Source organism: Haemaphysalis longicornis, unplaced genomic scaffold (genome assembly GCF_048455015.1).
Source record: "Haemaphysalis longicornis isolate Haplotype H1 unplaced genomic scaffold, Haemaphysalis longicornis Haplotype H1 scaffold_9, whole genome shotgun sequence".
NCBI classification, from domain to species: domain Eukaryota; kingdom Metazoa; phylum Arthropoda; class Arachnida; order Ixodida; family Ixodidae; genus Haemaphysalis; species Haemaphysalis longicornis.
This window is the reverse complement of record NW_027526460.1, coordinates 93,573,400-93,591,743: the sequence shown is the minus strand read 5'-3', so window position 1 is coordinate 93,591,743 and position 18,344 is coordinate 93,573,400. Positions and strand designations below refer to the sequence as shown.

At 47.7% G+C, this 18,344-nt stretch overlaps 1 protein-coding gene across 1 annotated transcript in view; it reads right to left on the bottom strand.

The window, feature by feature from the left end:
* Positions 1–18,344, bottom strand: part of LOC144153313 (uncharacterized) — a 49,097-nt gene that overhangs the window by 3,282 nt on the left and 27,471 nt on the right. The window contains exons 8-19 of the mRNA XM_077684964.1: positions 17,172–17,286; positions 16,392–16,544; positions 15,222–15,341; positions 14,572–14,689; positions 14,434–14,475; positions 12,544–12,609; positions 12,318–12,455; positions 10,329–10,525; positions 6,389–6,501; positions 5,888–6,005; positions 5,076–5,234; positions 2,777–2,890 (exon numbers count right to left, since the gene is read on the bottom strand). Of these exons, the coding sequence (XP_077541090.1) occupies positions 2,777–2,890; positions 5,076–5,234; positions 5,888–6,005; positions 6,389–6,501; positions 10,329–10,525; positions 12,318–12,455; positions 12,544–12,609; positions 14,434–14,475; positions 14,572–14,689; positions 15,222–15,341; positions 16,392–16,544; positions 17,172–17,286 (1,453 nt within the window). The remainder of the gene's footprint in view (positions 1–2,776; positions 2,891–5,075; positions 5,235–5,887; positions 6,006–6,388; positions 6,502–10,328; positions 10,526–12,317; positions 12,456–12,543; positions 12,610–14,433; positions 14,476–14,571; positions 14,690–15,221; positions 15,342–16,391; positions 16,545–17,171; positions 17,287–18,344) is intronic.

Here is an 18,344-nt window from a genome sequence, read left to right as displayed (position 1 = left end):
GGGGGGGGGGTACAAATGAATGGTTAGCTTAGCCATCGTGCTACGGCTCTGCATAGCGCCCTAGACGAACCACGATCCGTGGGGAGGGTTGATCAGACCCCCAGAGGGGGAGATCAAGTCCCGGATTGCCGCTGGAATGAGAGCCCCGGTGGTGGACAGTCCTCGCATGACTTTAGGATAACCCATTCACTTGTTACAGCGAACAGTAATGCAACTCCGAAGGATCTGTCGATGTAGATGTAGGTGCCTCCGAAGGACCTTTCCTGGCAGCGGCAGAGAAAGCCCACAAGGGTCATAGTGCACCGATGCTGGAACGATCGCCATCCGAGCCCTCTACGTCCACCGCAGTGGTAGAGCGTCTCCAAGCCCTCCCGAAGGGGTTTGAGGGACCTCCCACCTACGGCTGCTTGTGGTCAAGCTCCAAGCGTTCACTCTCACGTCCAGGGCGTCCAGAGACCCTTGTACCCTTAAAAAAAACCGGTGGGCATCCGGTGGCCTAGGAATTGAACCTGGTACCTCCCGCTTACGATAGGAGTGATTTGCCAGTCGACCATCGCCGTCAGTATATACCTTTGTTGATTGCATGAGTGGTCAGCGCTAATTAAAGTGTGTAATGCTTCTTTAAGAAACGCTTTGTCCCGGATCGAAACTTTTGTCAATATTCTTTTGAATGAATGATCTGTTTACCTAGTTCGTTTGCTATTTGCATCCTTTTAAATTGCTCCATGGTTCCTACCGAGGACAGGCAGCTTCTGTAAACAGCGTCTCTGTCTGCCGAAACTTGCAGAGGCTTGGTGCTGGTAACACTACATATTCTGTTGCAGCGAAAGTTTTTAACATTCGTCTTTCGTTGAAATTGTAGTAATTACTTGCCGCCGCTAACTGACACCACACTTCTAATTTAGATATTCGAACTACATTGACCACATTAGAACGTTTCACCTGCTGATGCAGGGCTATAATTATGGGAACTTATGATGAGAAAGCAGTCCTTACTAGGCACTAACGCTAGACTTGCTCGCCGAGCGTTAGATTACAAACAAGAATAATAAGCGTTTTGACAGCGCCGCAAATACACGATACCATGACTCTGCATTTCAGAGTTAGAAAACCTGCTCCCGTTCCCATTTTAAGGGCAGAACACTTTAGGGCTCGCCTTTCCGTCGTAGCTCGCTCTCTATTACGATGCTTGACATCAAGCGAATACTGGAATTAGGCAGCGCAGAAAGATAACGGACCCAAGTAGAGCCCCACGGCGCACCGTAACAGCGCAACACCGAGGATTCGAAAAACAAGCGGTTTATATAGTCATAACCATTTGAAACTCCTGAACCGCTGGCGCTTGTCATACATCTCCCCGTTGTTCAGTGCAAAGAAAGCTGCAGATTTATTTGAGGCAAAATTTGTGTATACAACCAGCAGACGCCGCGTCCATTAGGTTAGGAACGACCATGAGGTTGGTTTTTACGATAGTCAGCGAAAAAAGTGGCCGCCAAAAACGACGCGTTCAAAACTGCTCAGTCAGGCGTCGGCACATGCGAGATCTTGCTCGCGCTGTTGTAGGCAAGGGGCGCGCAAGCACGGCGAAGGCGGTAAATTTGAATTTCATTGGACAAACCTCCATTCAATTCATAAAGAGAGGAGTGAGGCGGGGAGGCGAGGAGCGTGATGAGTGGTAGCAGTGAGTGCGTAACAGCGCCACAGCCCGTAATGGCAAATCACTGCTCTGCCCTTGCAGCAGCTTTCACGTCGAGCGAAACGGCTTTAATTTTTATTACCTATTTACCAGGGGCGTATGTCAGGAAGGGGAAGGGTATTTCGGTGTCAGAACATCCCCCAAAATTTTCTGTGCGTTTCATCCCCCCTCCTTCTGGCCTTTTATGTTTGCCGATGCCGTTTACGCACCGCATGGATGTATTAAACAGCACAAGGGAAAATAAAAGCGACAAAGATGAGAAAAAATAACGAAGATATCGTTTGGGTGGAGGCTGTTTTTATTTTTATTGATTAACGGCGGCATATACCACCCCCCGAAAAAAAGATTTATGGGTACGCCACTGCATTCTGATTGCTATTCTCCCCATTGACAATAGCCGATTGTTCTTGTCGCCGTCACTTACAGCATGGTTTTGCGACTAAGGTGTTGCTGATTCCAAAAAGCGGGTTCGATTCCGGCCATGGTGACCTCCTTTTCTGATGGAGGCGAAAAGCGGTAACGCCGGAGCGTCGATATACGGGCTTCCCCTGAGCCGTCCAGTACTGCACGCCTCATATCCCAGTTGTGGCTTCGGTGGGTTAAAACCCACAAACAAATCAATTGTACTCCCAGACACGAGATAGTGTGTTCGTTTGTCACACCTTAAGGCTCTCTCACTCGTGGGGCAAAAAAACGAAGCACTGCTGTGACAAAGTCTGCAACGCGGGTTAAAGAACACCGGTTGGTTTAAATCCATGAGTAGCCGTTAACTATAGCATTTTGCATTGGCACGCTTCATGTCCCAGCCGTACTTGGGGACCGTTACACACCTTTAAATATTTCTTTACTTTTATAAACATCGTCACCGTATTCCATTGAGGTTTCGTATTCACCATAAAAACTCGCAAATATTTTCACTGGTGCGGACATAGATGCTTTCACGTGTAAAAAAATGTTCTTGACACTTCTAGTAGTACGCAAGGCCGAAACTTGCACGAATAGAGCCTTGGCAGGAAAAGGCGGCATATTTTGAATGGGACAATTTCTGTTTGACGAATGAAAGGAAGCCGTGGTTCTCACCGCTATTTGCACCGACTCCGGCGTTTCGAAGGAGACAACCTCGCTGTCTTTTACCATGAAGGCCGAAGCGGTCGAATGAATTCTGTGCGGTTTCCAACCGGAGCCGTTGCAAACCTGGGTTTCAGTCAGTCGGTAGGGTAGCGTTATTTGTGATGTATGTACTAATAATTTGAGTAACGTAGACAGGATTAAATGACGCCATTTTTTTTAAAGAATGTCATCTACATTGCGTTCTCGATCATGGCACTCTTGGCTACATTGCTGCAGCGCAATACAAATGCACACTGCAAAATGATTTTTACCAATTCTGTCTATATTTAATACCCTTACATCCCGGCAAAAACACGAAGACACCCCTTTAAAGAATGCTATAAACGACAAAACAACCCATAAAATGGTGTTTTGTCGTGTTCTTGCTAGGTGTAAGGGTGTTACTATACTACACATTTTTAAAGGGTGTTTTATTAAGGTCTTTTTTTTCCTAGAGTGTAAAAGTGTTACTTGTACCCAATGGGTGTGAATCCTTTTACAGTGCAAGAACCGCTAGAAAATTCTGTTCACTGGTATCTATTCAGGGGTGAATAATGTCTTAAAGGTATAGGCAGTTGAAGACTGTTTAATTAAAATTCTCCATAATAAAATATTTCGCGTTGCCAACCACAAAAAGCTTACTGAGTTACCTCAAAGAAGAGGAAAACACAACACAATAAAAACAAACAAATTCCCGTTGTTGGTACATATATCCGTCATCTCTTGATTCAGGTCATCCTGGTGTATACAAAGGGCCAGAACTAATACCGCTAGCACTTCTTGTATCCAAAGTGAGCAACGGACATTTTAAGCTACTTAGGAATTAGTAGTGCTCGTTGATCATAGAAACGAAACTGGGTATAGAAAGTGCAGTACCTAGAAGACGACTCTGCAGTCTCGTGCAAAGAGTGAATTGCGTCTCCTAGTAAAACTCATACACCGACAACATACTATGAATGCTGTTTGAGAAGCTTAAAGCTATTTTGGGTGTGCCTTACAAGAACAAACACAAAATTGCATTTCTGTTCGAGTACAGGTAATGTGGCAATTTTGAACGAATAAGCGATCAAGCTAATCGGTCCCAGCAAAGAAGCACCACCGAAACTTCGGTGTGCTAACAAGGAAACCAAAATTGAGAGCAGGAAGTGATGGTGCTTTTGCTGCATTTAAACAGTAAAACAAGGCGGTAAAGCCTTTCCGTGTTGGAAGTAGAGGCGGGAGCGTTCAAGCGTCGCTCACATAAGTGTCAGTTTACGGTCCGAAACATTCTGCGGTTTTGTAACAAGGCAAGTAACCGCATAAGAAATAGTTAAGCGCTGTCACTGGTATGCTTGTTTCTTAGTGCGAAAGGTTTTTTTAAAAGCTGCGCCTAAAGAGCAAATCTGATATTTTGTTCGAAAGCAATGAATGCTGAAAAATGGTTTACCGCACGTCTCTCAACAAAAGCAGTCAGCTGGCACCTCTCCGGAATTATACTAACTACTGGGTGACGCACAATACTAGACCCGCCGCGGTTGCTCAGTGGCTAAGGCGTTGCGCTGCTGAGCACGAGATCGCGGGTTCAATTCCCGGCCGCGTCGGCCGCTTTTCTGATGGAGGCGAAAAGCAAAAAAGCCCGTGTGTACCAGATTTCGGCGCACGTTAAAGATTCCCAGGTGGTCAAAATTAATCCGGAGCCCCCCACTACGGCGCGCCTCATCGCCACCGTTGCGTCGGTGCGTTAAACCCTACAATCAATCGATGCACAATACTAAGTAGACTTCAAGGGGAACAGCACCATTGCACTGATTTCAGTCAACGCTGTACAGATCCCACCTGGCTACCATTGAATGAGCAATACTGATGTATATGATAGCGGGTTGGTTGGAAAAACCTGAAGAACCCGCCGCGGTGGCTCAGTGGCTAAGGCGTTGCGCTACTGAGCACGAGGTCGCGGGTTCGATTCCCGGCCGTGGCGGCCGCTTTTCTGATGGAGGCGAAAAGCAAAAACGCCCGTGTGTACGAGATTTCGGCGCACGATAAAGATCCCCAGGTGGTCAAAATTAATCCGGAGCCCTCCACTACGGCGCGCCTCATCGCCTTCGTTGCGTCGGCGCGTTAAACCCCCACAATCAATCAATCAAAACCTGAAGACATTCACAAAAAGGTGTAAAGCAAGCAAGTAACTCATAATTATTTTCCTAGTCACAAAATAACCCGCCATTAACATCCGGCTAGTTTTGGAGCTTTGACTTGCAGCGCTCTCTAGAAATGGGCAGGAGCACTATACCTGCGAGTACTCGACGTGCTCTTCGGAGTTGCAGGACGCCTCCAACGAAGGAGGCTGGTAGACCGTGTACCGGAAAGCGCGCATGTCGACCGATATGAACATTGAGGGCCCCTGCGGGCTGGCTTCCTCGGCTTGCTTCAGCCACTCCGCGGCTGTCTCCTGCGTGGGCGGAAAGTAAGTGCGGTTGTACTTTAAATGCTTACATACGGGATGTATCAGGGACCTCCCACTCCAGCACGTTCAATATTGAATCTTCAGCCACACAGAGAGCAGCTGAACGCCTCGCATGGCCTACTCTCCAGTTTCCTCCCCAAATTTCCAAGTTTCCATCCCCCGCGCCCTACTCAACAAGTTTCATTCGCGATGCGTTGTCTGCTGTGCAGCAATAAGCGAAAGTGTGACGCGTCTGTAGCCAGTTACCGCTAGCAATAATGCCGCCAATGTGATTAGTCTACCAGATAATAAATTGGCCCCGTATGCATTGATAATTACGTCACTGTAAAGATGTGCAATTATTTCCTGCAAACGCTGCATGATATTCAGGATACCTGTGCTGAATTACTGAAAGGGAAGGGGGATTTCACAAGGCAGTTGAAGAAGCTTGGTATGTGTACTTGGTATGTGGTTGGTATGTGGTATGGTATGTGGTATGGTATGTGGTATGTGGTATGTGTATGTGGTATGTGTATGTGTGTTTCCGCTCCTTTAGTAATGCATTCGGTCCTGTCTTGGCTTTCCTGGAAGAAGCTCTGCGATGGAGCACAGGTGTAGACCTTGCTGCGTCAATTCGAAAATCTGAGCTACAGCCTTACCATAGATAAAATGGGAATACACGTCTTCCGCTCCTCGTGAAGGGTCGACGCAGTCATGACCCGGCAGGGGCCTACGTAGCCCGCGTAATGAGTATTCAGTATCAACATGTCCGTGAACCTGGAAGGAAGGGAAAATGTTAAGGATTAGCACCGCTTTCGAAGGAATTGGTAAAACACGCAGAATGTGATGGAAGACTGTTAACGCGTGCGTGAACATGTGAGCGCCAAGAAACGAGGACGCACATTCCACTTCAATGTGTTAACCAGCCGCGGTGGTTCAGTGGTCAAGGCGTTGTGCCGCTGAGTCCAAGGATGCAGGTTCGAATCTGGCCGTGCTGGCTCACCCCAGTATACCTCCGGTTTCTGTGCTCGTTTGAGCTTTATGCCTACATTATTAGGGTTGCACGCATGCTCTGAGCCTTACCCTATTCTCACACCTAGTATTAAAATGTTCGCCGTAAGCACTGTAGATCACGAAAGCGGATGACAAAGGTACTGTACCGAGCTATCTGTCGTAAGGTCGGCACCGTGATTAAGGAGTCGTCAAGATCCGTCATAACTTGTGCGCTGAAGAGAAGACATAGGTCGTCCTCTTTGAAGGTGGTGTAAAGAACCTGCAAGAAACACAAAATAAAATTAATAAAAGAGCCGAGAACTTTGAGTTAGTTTAGAGAACACAGATGGATAAAGTGAACCAGTAATGACCTACTGTGAGCTATTCGGTTGAGTCTTCGAATACGTTTATAGCGTTATAGCCTAGACGTGGAGAGGACGAGGAAGGCAGTGTCTAGGGTACAGTTTGACGGCGCTCGAGCTCAGCTGTAAAAGCGTGGCTGGAGTGCTGTCCGAAGAAATAAGATTTACTCATCTCGTCGAGCGGTTTGGCCATCGCGGCAGATTTGACCTTTTATTTGACCGCAGCAGCGCCGTACGCCTGGCAACTCATCGCGTCAGCAGCCATGCCAATTTCCGCCGACGGCCGCGTTGAGCCAATGAAGATTAGAAAAAAAATTCGCCGCGTATCTGCTCCTTTCGTTGCAAATGTCGTCAAAAGACGATAGTCTTTATCGGCTTTTGCGAAGTAAATGCCTCCCTTCGCTTTCCCGCTCACCTCTCATGTTGTTCCTCTTGCGTCGCGCTCCTCCAAAGGTAAAGACGCCAAAGGCTTGCTCAAATCATTTTAAATTTCCCGCGTTCCACTGCTCCAAACCGGGTGTCTCGATGCGAACGCTGCCGTACGGCGAAGACGCTCGTTAATCGAGGCGTCCTACTTCAACGTTTATAGAACCGCGTTTCCCTACTCCACGTGCGTTGCAAGCAGAACGTGGAACCTATCTAGTGGAACCTTGCGTAACTGTTGCCGGTTGATTTCTTAAAATGGCGCCAGAAGCTATAGTGGCGCGGGCGACAGCAGGCGACGGCGGAGTGAATTATTTTTCTGCAGTTGATGAAGTATTTAATTTCGAAAAAGTCAAGCATGTTTGATTTTTTGAAGGAACACTGCAAATATCACTTCTGTATTGATTTGTTGTCTCATATTTGCGTAATGTCTTGTTCTTCTTCAACAATGTTGACAAGTATGAACCTTACACCGGACATAGACGGGTAGATTTAGCTGTGACTATATAAGACTATTGCGCAGGCGTTGTTTTGCTTTGACCGGGTGGCTGAATCGAGTCACAGACAGACAGACGGACAGACAGACATATAGACAGACCAAAATTTATGGGTTTAAGTAGCCCAAGAAAGACTATCGTCTTTAAAAACGTCCGTGTGCGCCGCTACCGCCGCCGGTACCGGCTTGGCTCCTGCGCTCTCCGCAGCTCATTCGCGCCTGACCACGTGACTCGCCGCGTGCATGCCAGCTTGACCATGAACAGAGCGATGCCAGGCCGTGTTTGAGCGTTGGGCGGGAGCTGGAGGCGTTGAGCCACCGTCGGCAAGCGGTGCCTGCCCGTTCGGCCGCAGACATTTTTAAGGGTAGGCTGACTCCCAAACAACGTCTGCCATAATGGCGCAGAGGTGCCGTCTTATCTCTGTAATACGGAGAGCAGTAGTTGGAGCTCTTGCCACCCATTTTTACACCTTTGGTTTTAGTCAGAATTTTGAATCCTTAGGTTTCCGTTCGGTGTTTTAAATGACTGCTGTCTTTTCGTTAGGTTAGGCTAGGCTGAGTAATGTTAAGTAATATTAGGAAGAGCGAAGCAGTGTCAGACGCGCAGTTTTTTGGCGAAACGCCTGTACACGTCACCTTAGTAAACGTGCCGTCGGACGGCACTCTAGAAGCAGTGTACATGGAAACACAGCCAATTGTGCATTTCCTAATCGCTGCCTCAAACATCGTTCAAGATAAATTCCTCGCACGAGAATGGCGCAAGGCTCCCATCAGACAGACTGTTGCCGTAAGTGTGATCCTTAGGCCCGTAAAACAGGTGTAAAGCAGCCTCGACACGCAGCATGCACCCCATACACCAAGAAAGGAGTGCGAACACCCAAGCTCGACCAATCATCGACGTTGACAACAGGGCACCCTTAGGCCGCAGCCGCCAAGCGCCCGCAGTCCGCGCCTGAGGATAATACCTTGCAACGCAGTTCAAATCCAAGAATGTATAACGGCATTAGTGTTTTATTGTCTTGCCCATAGAGTTTCATACTAATATACACTAGAGGGAAATCTGGCGCTGCAATCCCGGGCCGCCGTGGGCGGCGCCATTGCAGTTAGCGACGTTCGCCTACTTGGCTTGGTTAGGCGTATGGCTTCTTTTTTATGAAGCTTCTAAATAATCCCTGACAAATAAATCTTTCTGGAACCTTAATTTTATATTAACAAAAGAAATTTGATTAATCTTCTGCGGTAATATTGGTGCTTTTTTGCAGCCAGAGGAAACTTTCCAGCCTGTTCGTGAGCCATGCCAAGGACAAGTGGAACGTGCCTGCGCGGTACAAGACGGAACGCTCGCTGGAACGCGGCTCCCTTAGACAGTGGTGCCACAGTTCCCTCTAGTGTATATTAGTATGAAACTCTATGGTCTTGACAGACAATAAATACGAAGTCAGCGCTCGTCTGTGTTTCTTTGTGCCTCATTTTCACTTTCCGAAATCACGATACATAGCGCGTTCCTATGGGTTATAATTGTTTGTAAGTTTACAGTCATTTGGTAAAGTGGATGACTGTCTCGTTTTGATTTTGTTCCGTAGTATTTTTCGTACTGTGTGTGCGCAACGTGTATTTTTAGAAGGCGTATATACAATAAAAAGACTACGCCCATCCACTTCATACCGATGGTTAACCAGCGAGTGTGGAGTGCGGCCGGCATTTTTGTCCCCCCTCCCATACAGCCGGTCGTGCCTCCGACGCGCCGTTCCCACCTACCATTGTGGGTATACGCGAAAGTGTACCTGCGTTGTTTGAAACCCAACCAATCTGTCTTCCTTTACTTCTATCGCCTCTGCAACCTCATTTTTTCGCGCATGCGCGAACGTTGTTCCGGAAGGGTTTTCAGCGTACACGAGGTTTTCCTTTCCCTTAGCTATATAGAGCTTCACTTTAATATTCGCAAAACAATTTGAGTTCGGCGTTCAGCGCACCGAGCAATTTACTGGCCTCCATTCGGTCCGTAGTTTTGGAAAGAGAAAGTAGCTAGAGCCTCTTGTTGAAGCTGCGTGCTTACATATTACATTGTTAAGCGTATTCTTGCAACCAATTCAGTGAGGAGTTGGCTAAACAGCGTTGAGTATCATGGCCAAAGGCAGCTGCGTTATTGAGGGATTGCAAATGTGAGGTTGCTACACTCCGTTTTCGAAATTCAAACCAGCAATTAATTGCAGCTTGACAGTTGAAGTTTGTGGAGATAAATTGGTCGCAATTAGCACAGGACAGGGATAATTGGAGATCTGTGGGAGAGGCCTTCGCAGTGCAGTGTGCGTAGACAGGCTGATAATGATGATGAAGCTGCTGATGATGATGACAGATGGCTTGGGGCACATCATTAGACCGGCACACGCATGTGTACGTATGTAGTTTCCCCCTTAAGTAGTGAAGGGAACAACACGACTCAGAACTACTTTATCTTACATATTCTCAACTCCGCTTACAGGCTGAACAGCGGTGCAGGAGTGCGTTTACGGCGGTGGTAATTATTTACCTCGGACCCCAAGTTTGTTTAGTAACCAGCGCGACTGCTTTTATTCAGGCTAAAAACAAAGGGAAAAATACCTGCTGTGCTACGTTTCCGAGCACGCAAACACCCGTAGCAATTTTGCTACTGAGCGCCTCACAGCCAAGTTTACAACTTCTTGGTGTAAAACCACGATTCGAGGTTTGCGAAAAGGCATAATCAACGCATCTTAAGTTTTCAGTGAATTCAAATAAATGTAACACAAGTTCAGTCCGATTTTAGAGAATGTTGCAGCTTATCGCCGTTCGGCAGCGCCGCCGTACCACGAGCGCCGTCAACATCCGGGTCATCTCAGCCGCGGGCAGCGTCACGTAGAGCAGCGCCAAGCCGTGGATGCCGTAACGTCGAAGCACGGCCGACGACTGCTGAGCTAGTTCGTGACTCGGGACGCTCTCGAGCGCCCCCTCGTTCAAGGCGACCAGCAGGGTCTTGTTGAGGCCTGCGAAGTCTTCCACCAGCGCTGCGCCCGAGACAAAACAGAGGCCGTCATCGCTATCGTCATCACCAAGCTTTTCTAAAGTTATCTCTCCCATTGAGTTCCCAACAGTTTGTTGCTCGCTGTAAGCCCAGTTCGTTCTTTTCCCTCGGCTCCTCACGACACAACGCTCTGCCCGATTCAATTCGCGCCTCTTCACATCTAGCATCATTTTGCATCCGTTTCGGCACTTCTGTGGTTCCGCTGCTGTCCGCTCACTCATAGCAAGGCCCCCCCGATTTCACTCGAGTCATACCACGATAATGATCCCGGCGGAATTTGTTAAACTTGTCCATCTTGAAAGTAGATGTTGCGATGTACCGGACGATACCGGAAGGATTGCAGATACTTTGTTTGGTGTTGACTGCTTCCAAAACAGCAATGCTAACATGAATTGGTTTAGGGTAATGCTAGTCTTCGCATCAGTACAGCTCGCTCTCATCGAGGGCGATCGTTCGAGCTTTTTGGAGAAGAAGAAGAAACATTTATTTTTTAGCACAGTTAGTTGACGACGGTGGCCACCGTTTTGGCGGCCAGTGGAGGTTGCGCGTCCTTGTCTGGGCAGTGCAACGCCTCCTCCCACTACTCACAAGTGGTTATTTTTGGATAGGGATCTGTCGGGCATCTCCACATAATGGCTGAAGGATGCCGTGCGACTGGCAGGCAGTACAGTTAGGTGAAGGGCATACGGCTGGCTGAATTAGGTGCAATTTAGCGGGATACTACGCTGCAGGTGCAAACAGTATTTCTCTACGGGATAGTGATTGCGTGTTGTCATCATTTTAGTGTAAGCGGCCGGTTGAGCAGATTTTATAGACCTTTTCTATCGTGAATCATTAATAGCACTTTCACATGTTGTGGACTCTGCTGCACATGCGCAGTTATATCGTCCTGTTGACTGCTCCCGTAAAATAGACGGTAGCACAGTCCAGTGACAAAATGGTGCTCCAAGGACAAAAAAGTTAAGGTTTATAGGAAGCTGCGGAACCTTATTCATGGAATCACATTTAGATCTTTGATTATCTTACGGTCTTGAAGTTTGTCATTATGGCGCTATCAAGGCCGGAACGAAAACCTAAAATTTGCAAGCCTAATTGTGAATTATCGCGCGTCACTTTGGTCGCTACCACGACGACGATGGCTTAGCGATGATTTCACAAGCCGTGTGCGAAATTTATATATCTCTCTCTGCCAACTTATCGCGCAAAAGGCAGCAAATATTAAAAAAAATTACACTCGCTACGATTATCAGGATGGCTTTGTGGAGAAGCGTGTTATGGTCTGCCTGAAGCAACGTGTAATAAAACAGTGGTTACATACAATTTAGGCCCACACTCCTACGTCAGAACCTGACTGGGCATTAAACACTGGAATGTCAGATTAATAAATGCTGTAAAACTCCAACGTTCATTTACGAACAATACAAATACCTGCACGGAAGTACACGTTTGTTAGCAACGAACGGGATATATTTTTGTATGCGGCGTTGCCTCGGATTCCAGCGCGTATAACTCAGTCGCATGTTTCGTAGCATGCAGAGTGGCACTGAAACATACTTCAAGCGTTTACGAAAATACAAATAATCTGTTAAATTAAAATTATACTCTCGAAAAATTATATCCCAAATGCATCGAGTAACGGCTGTAAAATTTGCCCCTCGGGCTTTCTTTTCTTTCTTTTCCTGGAAGACAAGAATAGGCATTCATCGAACTAAAGACGATGACACCAGAGAAGTAACCAGGATTTATGTAGAGAGATTAGACAACACCTCCCGCACCTGAGGACACTGATCGCAGTGCGGTGGCGTAATCAAGGTGCCGGAGCGAGTACACAAAGTGCGTGCACAGGTTCCCGGACACAGTCCTATTACGGTCGGCCCGCTCCGACAGAATGCACAGCAACGCCTTCTGGTTGCCTGGAGAAGACAAAACAAAATGCTTTAGTTATTACGCAAGGCTTAGCTCCCTCGGCCTTGTAATGGCCAGCAAGGTTAACCAACTTACTGCCTCGTGGAGCGCACTTGTTCGGCTGGGACCGCAACGCGAATTCGGGAAAGGGTGTCGTCGTGGCTGCAACGTGTTCGTCACCGTTAAAAGTTCCTGCAACACTTTTTTCACTTTGTTTCATAAAGTCTAAATGCTTTCAGAACGTAGCCATCAAGGGAGTTCAGAACTTACAATAGCCCTAAAGAACATCAGACAAAACTTACGGCGATCAGATAACGTATAAATTGGCCCAAAAGAGTTTTATTTCTTTTTAGGTCCGAACATTGTTTGCCCCTTTGAGTGATGTCACTCGAGCTATGTGGGGACTGGTGGCCGATTTCCTTTCGGTTGCCGCAATGAACGCACTTTACAGCCAGTTTAGAGAACAGTCAAGCCATTCAAGTTACGCATTCGTCCACGTGCTCATAAGATCGCTCATTATTCAGTAGTCCTCTGAGTGGTGTAAAATGGTCAAGTACAGTCAAACGCCGCTGCAACGAAGGCTTCTACTGCGAAATGGCCGGTACAACGAAGCATGCCACATGGCCTGACCAGATTTCAATATTTCCTGTGTATTGTGAACGCTACGACAGCGAAGACCACTACAGCCGATTTGCATTGAAATGAAGAAATTCATGCGTTTGCAATCGCTGAATTGTTGTTTGATAACCAATAAGCCTAGCCGCACACGTGGCAACGTGCAGCTGATAGGTGTGCCGGCGACCGTGAGTCATCCAGTTCGGCCGCGCAGCTGCAGGCATCGATAAATATGTACAGCCGGTAAAAGGCTTGTCTATAACACAGCGTTCGTACTCTCAGCCCTATCCTGCCCCGCCGGAGCGGGACTTGAATAAAACTACTGCGGAATTCTGAAGTCTTAGCCCTTCGCTTTTGCCTCCGACATCTTTGGAACGAGTATGTTTCGGCAGTTTTCGGATGTAGCGGGTTGAAGTTGAAATCGCTGTTATAGACAAGCGTTTTACCGGCTGTACAGTGCGTGTTGCGACGCAGCATCGGTTGTGACGGGCGACGATTATGTCTCGATGGATGGCCAGGTCCTGGTTTGTTCTTACCTGACAACTGACGACGTCATAGAGGTCATCATAGAGAAAATAGATGCCACAAATGATCTTGCGATCAGTGATGAAGAGCTTGCAGAGGAGCCAAGCTTTGTGACTACCCGTGAAGCGGGAGCGTCATTTGACGCGGTGCAGTTACAAATCTCGTCTTTCCCTGACCTGGCGCCGCAGCATGCCGTCAACCCCCCCCCCCCCCCCCCCCCCCCCCCCAGCATCAAGTCGGCGGTGGTTGCGCATTCACAACGTCATGAAACCCGCCGCGGTGGCTCAGTGGCTAAGGCGTTGCGCTGCTGAGCACGAGGTCGCGGGTTCGATTCCCGGCCGCGGCGGCCGCTTTTCTGATGGAGGCGAAAAGCAAAAACGCCCGTGTGTACGAGATTTCGGCGCACGTTAAAGATCCCCAGGTGGTCAAAATTAATCCGGAGCCCTCCACTACGGCGCGCCTCATCGCCTGCGTTGCGTCGGCGCGTTAAACCCCACAATCAATCAATCACAACGTCATGAAAATTGCTTTTTTTTTCGCCTACTGCAGTTTAAATCTGATCATTGTTTCTCGCAGTATGCTTATACACTTGATAAAGGGAACTGGAGTGTGTGACGCGTATAACGAAGTGACGTGTATAACGAAGAATTATCGCGGTCTCACACGCTTCGTTATACAGGCGTTTGACTGTATATGCCCATTCATCAGCTTCAATGATTTTCTTAGTCACCTAAAGGTGTTTGCATAAACTTCACTTGCCACGTTACGCTCACAGCACTGGGAGATCTGAACAATCACGTTTGACACCGAAATCTGTGAGAAGTGAAGGGCTTAGGTGAAACTTACTGCGGTTAATATCCTCGTCTCCTTCTTCCTTAAGCGATCCCGCTGTTGGAAAAATAATCGATTGAATGAACTCTGGGTCAACGCCTTTTTCACATTTGCGAACAGGAAACAAAAAATGTCTCAAGGAGGTAGTCGTACCGTCGTGTAGAGACTTGAGCCGCGCAAACGGTGGACCACAGACGCCCTCGTAGTCGTCCATGTCAACGTCGAACACCGCTACACAGGCTGATGACATCTTCTCGAGTGCGCTGCTTATCTTTCAAAACGAAGCGAAAAGAGGTGTAGAGGTAACGCCTTACAGCACAAAAAATATTTAACACAGTAAAAAGGTATATTATCAACAATTTAGTTTATTAGCTCAAACTCTCGCTACGAAAAGGTCTTGACAACGTGCACATGATGGTAGTAGGCGCGCGTTCAGTGCTGATGGAGGTCCAAGATTCCTTTTAGTATTAGAACAGGCCGCGGCCACAGCGGATCGTGGCATCCAGATCACATTCATATGGTATCCAAAGAGCTTGTGGCATGCAGAATGTTTCGCTGTGCTACTTTATGTACAAAATTGTTTGGTTTTAATGCAGTTATGCCGATTGCTGTTGCACTTGACTTCCAGACAACGTTTTTGGCCGTGTTTAAGATAAATGCTTTGAAAGGCTTCAGAACATTGTTTTTTACTTAGTTGCTGGAGTTTGTTCCCTCACCACACTTGGATCTGCTTACGAGCTTTGCCTTGAGACCCTCGTGTAGCAAGTCTGAAGAAGGCCTGGGGACATTCTAGGCAGACTCACTTTTCTTGCACCGATTGCGGCGTCCTCGTACGAGGCCAGCTGGTTGGTCTTATTATTGACCGCGACTGCGCCGTGCGGGTTGAAAAGCAAAATCCTGTCCCAGCGCTTGTCATCGCAGACCTGCAAAAGGAGGATGCGCGCCATTTATGTGATGGAGTTGTCCGTTTTGTCCGTTTCATGCCCGTTTCAAAGTGTCTATTTCGAGGGAGCCTTGATTGGCTGAAAGCAGACTCCCCGGATGTGACGCAGCGCAAACAAGACGGGCAGCGTCGCTTTCTAGGCACGTCATTGGTCAGAGACGTCGCAAGTGCAACTACGTCACAGTCGGAACGGACGCGAAATGGGTATTTTCGAAGCGGACAGAAACAGGAATTCCAGCCCTGGAACGTTCTGGGCGAAAAGTGTAGTTAGTTGGACGTTAGGCTGACAGAGAGGGGCTAAACCTAGATGCGCTGCATTTACGAGCGCTTTCATCAATTTTTGCGTCGGCCGGTCGGTCGGCAGCTATGTAACCAATATACACCGTGCCGGCGCAATATAGGTACAGTTTACTAGAAGGTAAAGTCTGTTGTGCGGGCGATAAACCAATGGAGAACGAGGGTCCCTTTTGCTATGAAAAAATTGTATTGAGCGCAGGCGTTCCCCTGAGAACTCCCGTCGCAGCCAGCGCCACCTATAAGTTTTTAAATCAAGCTAAAAATTTATCTGACGGGTTTTTTAAACTTTATATCATACAATAAAGAAAGAAGATATTTAGGGGGGGGGGGGGGTAGATAAGGATTAATTGAACAAAGCTTCTAAAACCAACTGGTAAGCAGCAGCCGCCAGGGGCGCTGCTTACAGCCGGAGTTCCTCAGCAGAAATTTTCATCGCCCGAACTACACACCTCTCTCTTCTAGTACACTGTAATATAGGGATAGAAATAGTTTACTTCCTTTGTTTCACCGGCATAATCACATTCCAGAAGAATAATTAGGGCACCTCTGGAGGTTTATTTTTCGGTTTTGTGCAAACCAACATCACTCTACCATATTATTGCGGGTGGTTTAGTGTGGGCGAAGCAACAATTAAAGTCATCTGGTCGAGTTCCTTTAACGTTTCCCCAAAGCAAGGGGCCCATATCGGTTGTTTACCCCTGTACGTGGTCTGCTCGTGTATACACGCACGCACCGTGGGGAAGCTCCTCTGGCGGACGCCCTTGCAGACCCCTGGCATCGTGGAAGCATCGGCGAAGACGAGCACACTCAGTGTCATGGAGAAACAGACGCTGGTGCGCACCTTGAAGTCTTCCTTCAGCGTATTAATCCATGCGAGGGCGTTTGCCTTGCGAGAGGGCAAAAAGAATGGTTTTGCTTCACAAAAATGCACACGAATGGTTACAGTGCACGTGAAGAAATCAAGCTCAAGGAAATATTTTCGCAAATTAGAAATACAAACGTCCCAATTGCCCACAGAATATTTAACCAGGTTCAATAGGTGGAAATGTTGATTTTTTCAAATTTTGTCTACACATCATAATCATCGTAGTATAATTATACTGTCAAGTGTAAGACGAAGACCTCTCCCGAATTGGGAGGATTCAGCCGAGTACTTCACATTACATCACAATACACAATTGTATAGGCGGAAACCATTTTCAACAGGATAAATTTTTTGGCGGTTATTTGTGGTGTTGCGGCCTCTCGCACTAGATTTAGTAAGGCTTTCGCAAATTGGCTCACGCAAATTGGCGTTCCAGCTCCCAAATGCGCTAAAACTCCGTTTCGGACGATAGCTAGGGCCCAATGGTCGCATCACCCACACGCCCCACATTCTTGGCATCGTACCCCCCCCCCCCCCCCCCCCCCTTGGTACTACCGAATGTGCCAGACGAAGCACACTATGTTTGGGCTCCCAGTGACCACACTGGAACAAGCCGCTGATTTGGAGTCGATCAGGGCCGGTCCTTACGATGGGCACGGTCGGCTGGCCATCCTTTGTGTCCGTGTACACGGTGGGAAACCCGGCCTGACACTTCTGGTCATCTGTGAAGTAATGCGTTTGCAGGACGAGCACGTCCACGTGTCTGAAAAAGCAAAAAATAAAACCGAAGTTTAGCAGCTGTATCTCAACGCCAGCGTGAATTCAAGGGTGTGTAGCAAAATGTTTGAGCACCAAGCAATCTACGTCCTTACAATGAATCTATTCAGGAAGGCAAAACTAACGGAATTCAGAATGATAGAAAAATCTGCGGACCGTATTACATGATTTACCACGTTTGTTTAACATTCTGACGTACGCGAAGCTACAAACTATCCGCTTTCCATCGTTTGTTGCTCCATTATTCTGGCCCTCCATGCTCGTGGAGCTGTCAATGTTCGGCATGCTTGATCATTGAGTTTCTTATCATATATACTAGAGAGTAATCTGGCGCTAGCGTCGATGCGGCTCACATCAAGGCCCTCTGTGTCGTCATGGGCCGCCATTCTACCGTGCGCTTGCCTGAGCTTCGTCATTGGCTTGGATTGAAAAATTTTATTGGGTTCGTGATTGGCTTGGGTTGGCCGTAAATGTACATACAGTGGCACAAAAACGCAAAAAAGAGTGTGTATTTGTATAAGGATAAAATAAAATGTGGTGTTTTAAAGCTACAGAAATAAGAAATAAAGCGTGTTCTTTTTACGGAGAGTCCGCCAGAACGGCCGTGGTTACCACTCTGCAGACCGAGCTGGTAGTTAACTCTTTCACGACGGCGCCATAGGCAATCGGAAGCCGGCGTCCGATGATTTTAAATCTCCCGCAAAATGTGAAACCCGCGCTCCACAGACAGCTATCGCCATCTGGTGTGTTCATTGGCAACTTCTCTCAATTTCGGTTTCGCTTGTTTATATGTCTCGTGTAGTGGCGGCGTAGCAAGAGAAAGAGAAATTTGAACCGAAGGGGGAGAGGAGCAGGAGGAAAAATGGCGTCGGGTTCGCGCCAGGCTCCGCACAGTCGGACTGCTGTAGCAAGCACTTCGGCAGCTCCTGCTGCCGATTTTTCTGATTCCAGCAGCAGTGAGGGGTCAAGCAATGATGTGGGATCTTCAGATTTTAGTTAGGACGACTAAGCTCCGGTTCAGGTGCCTCGCACTTCAACAAGCGC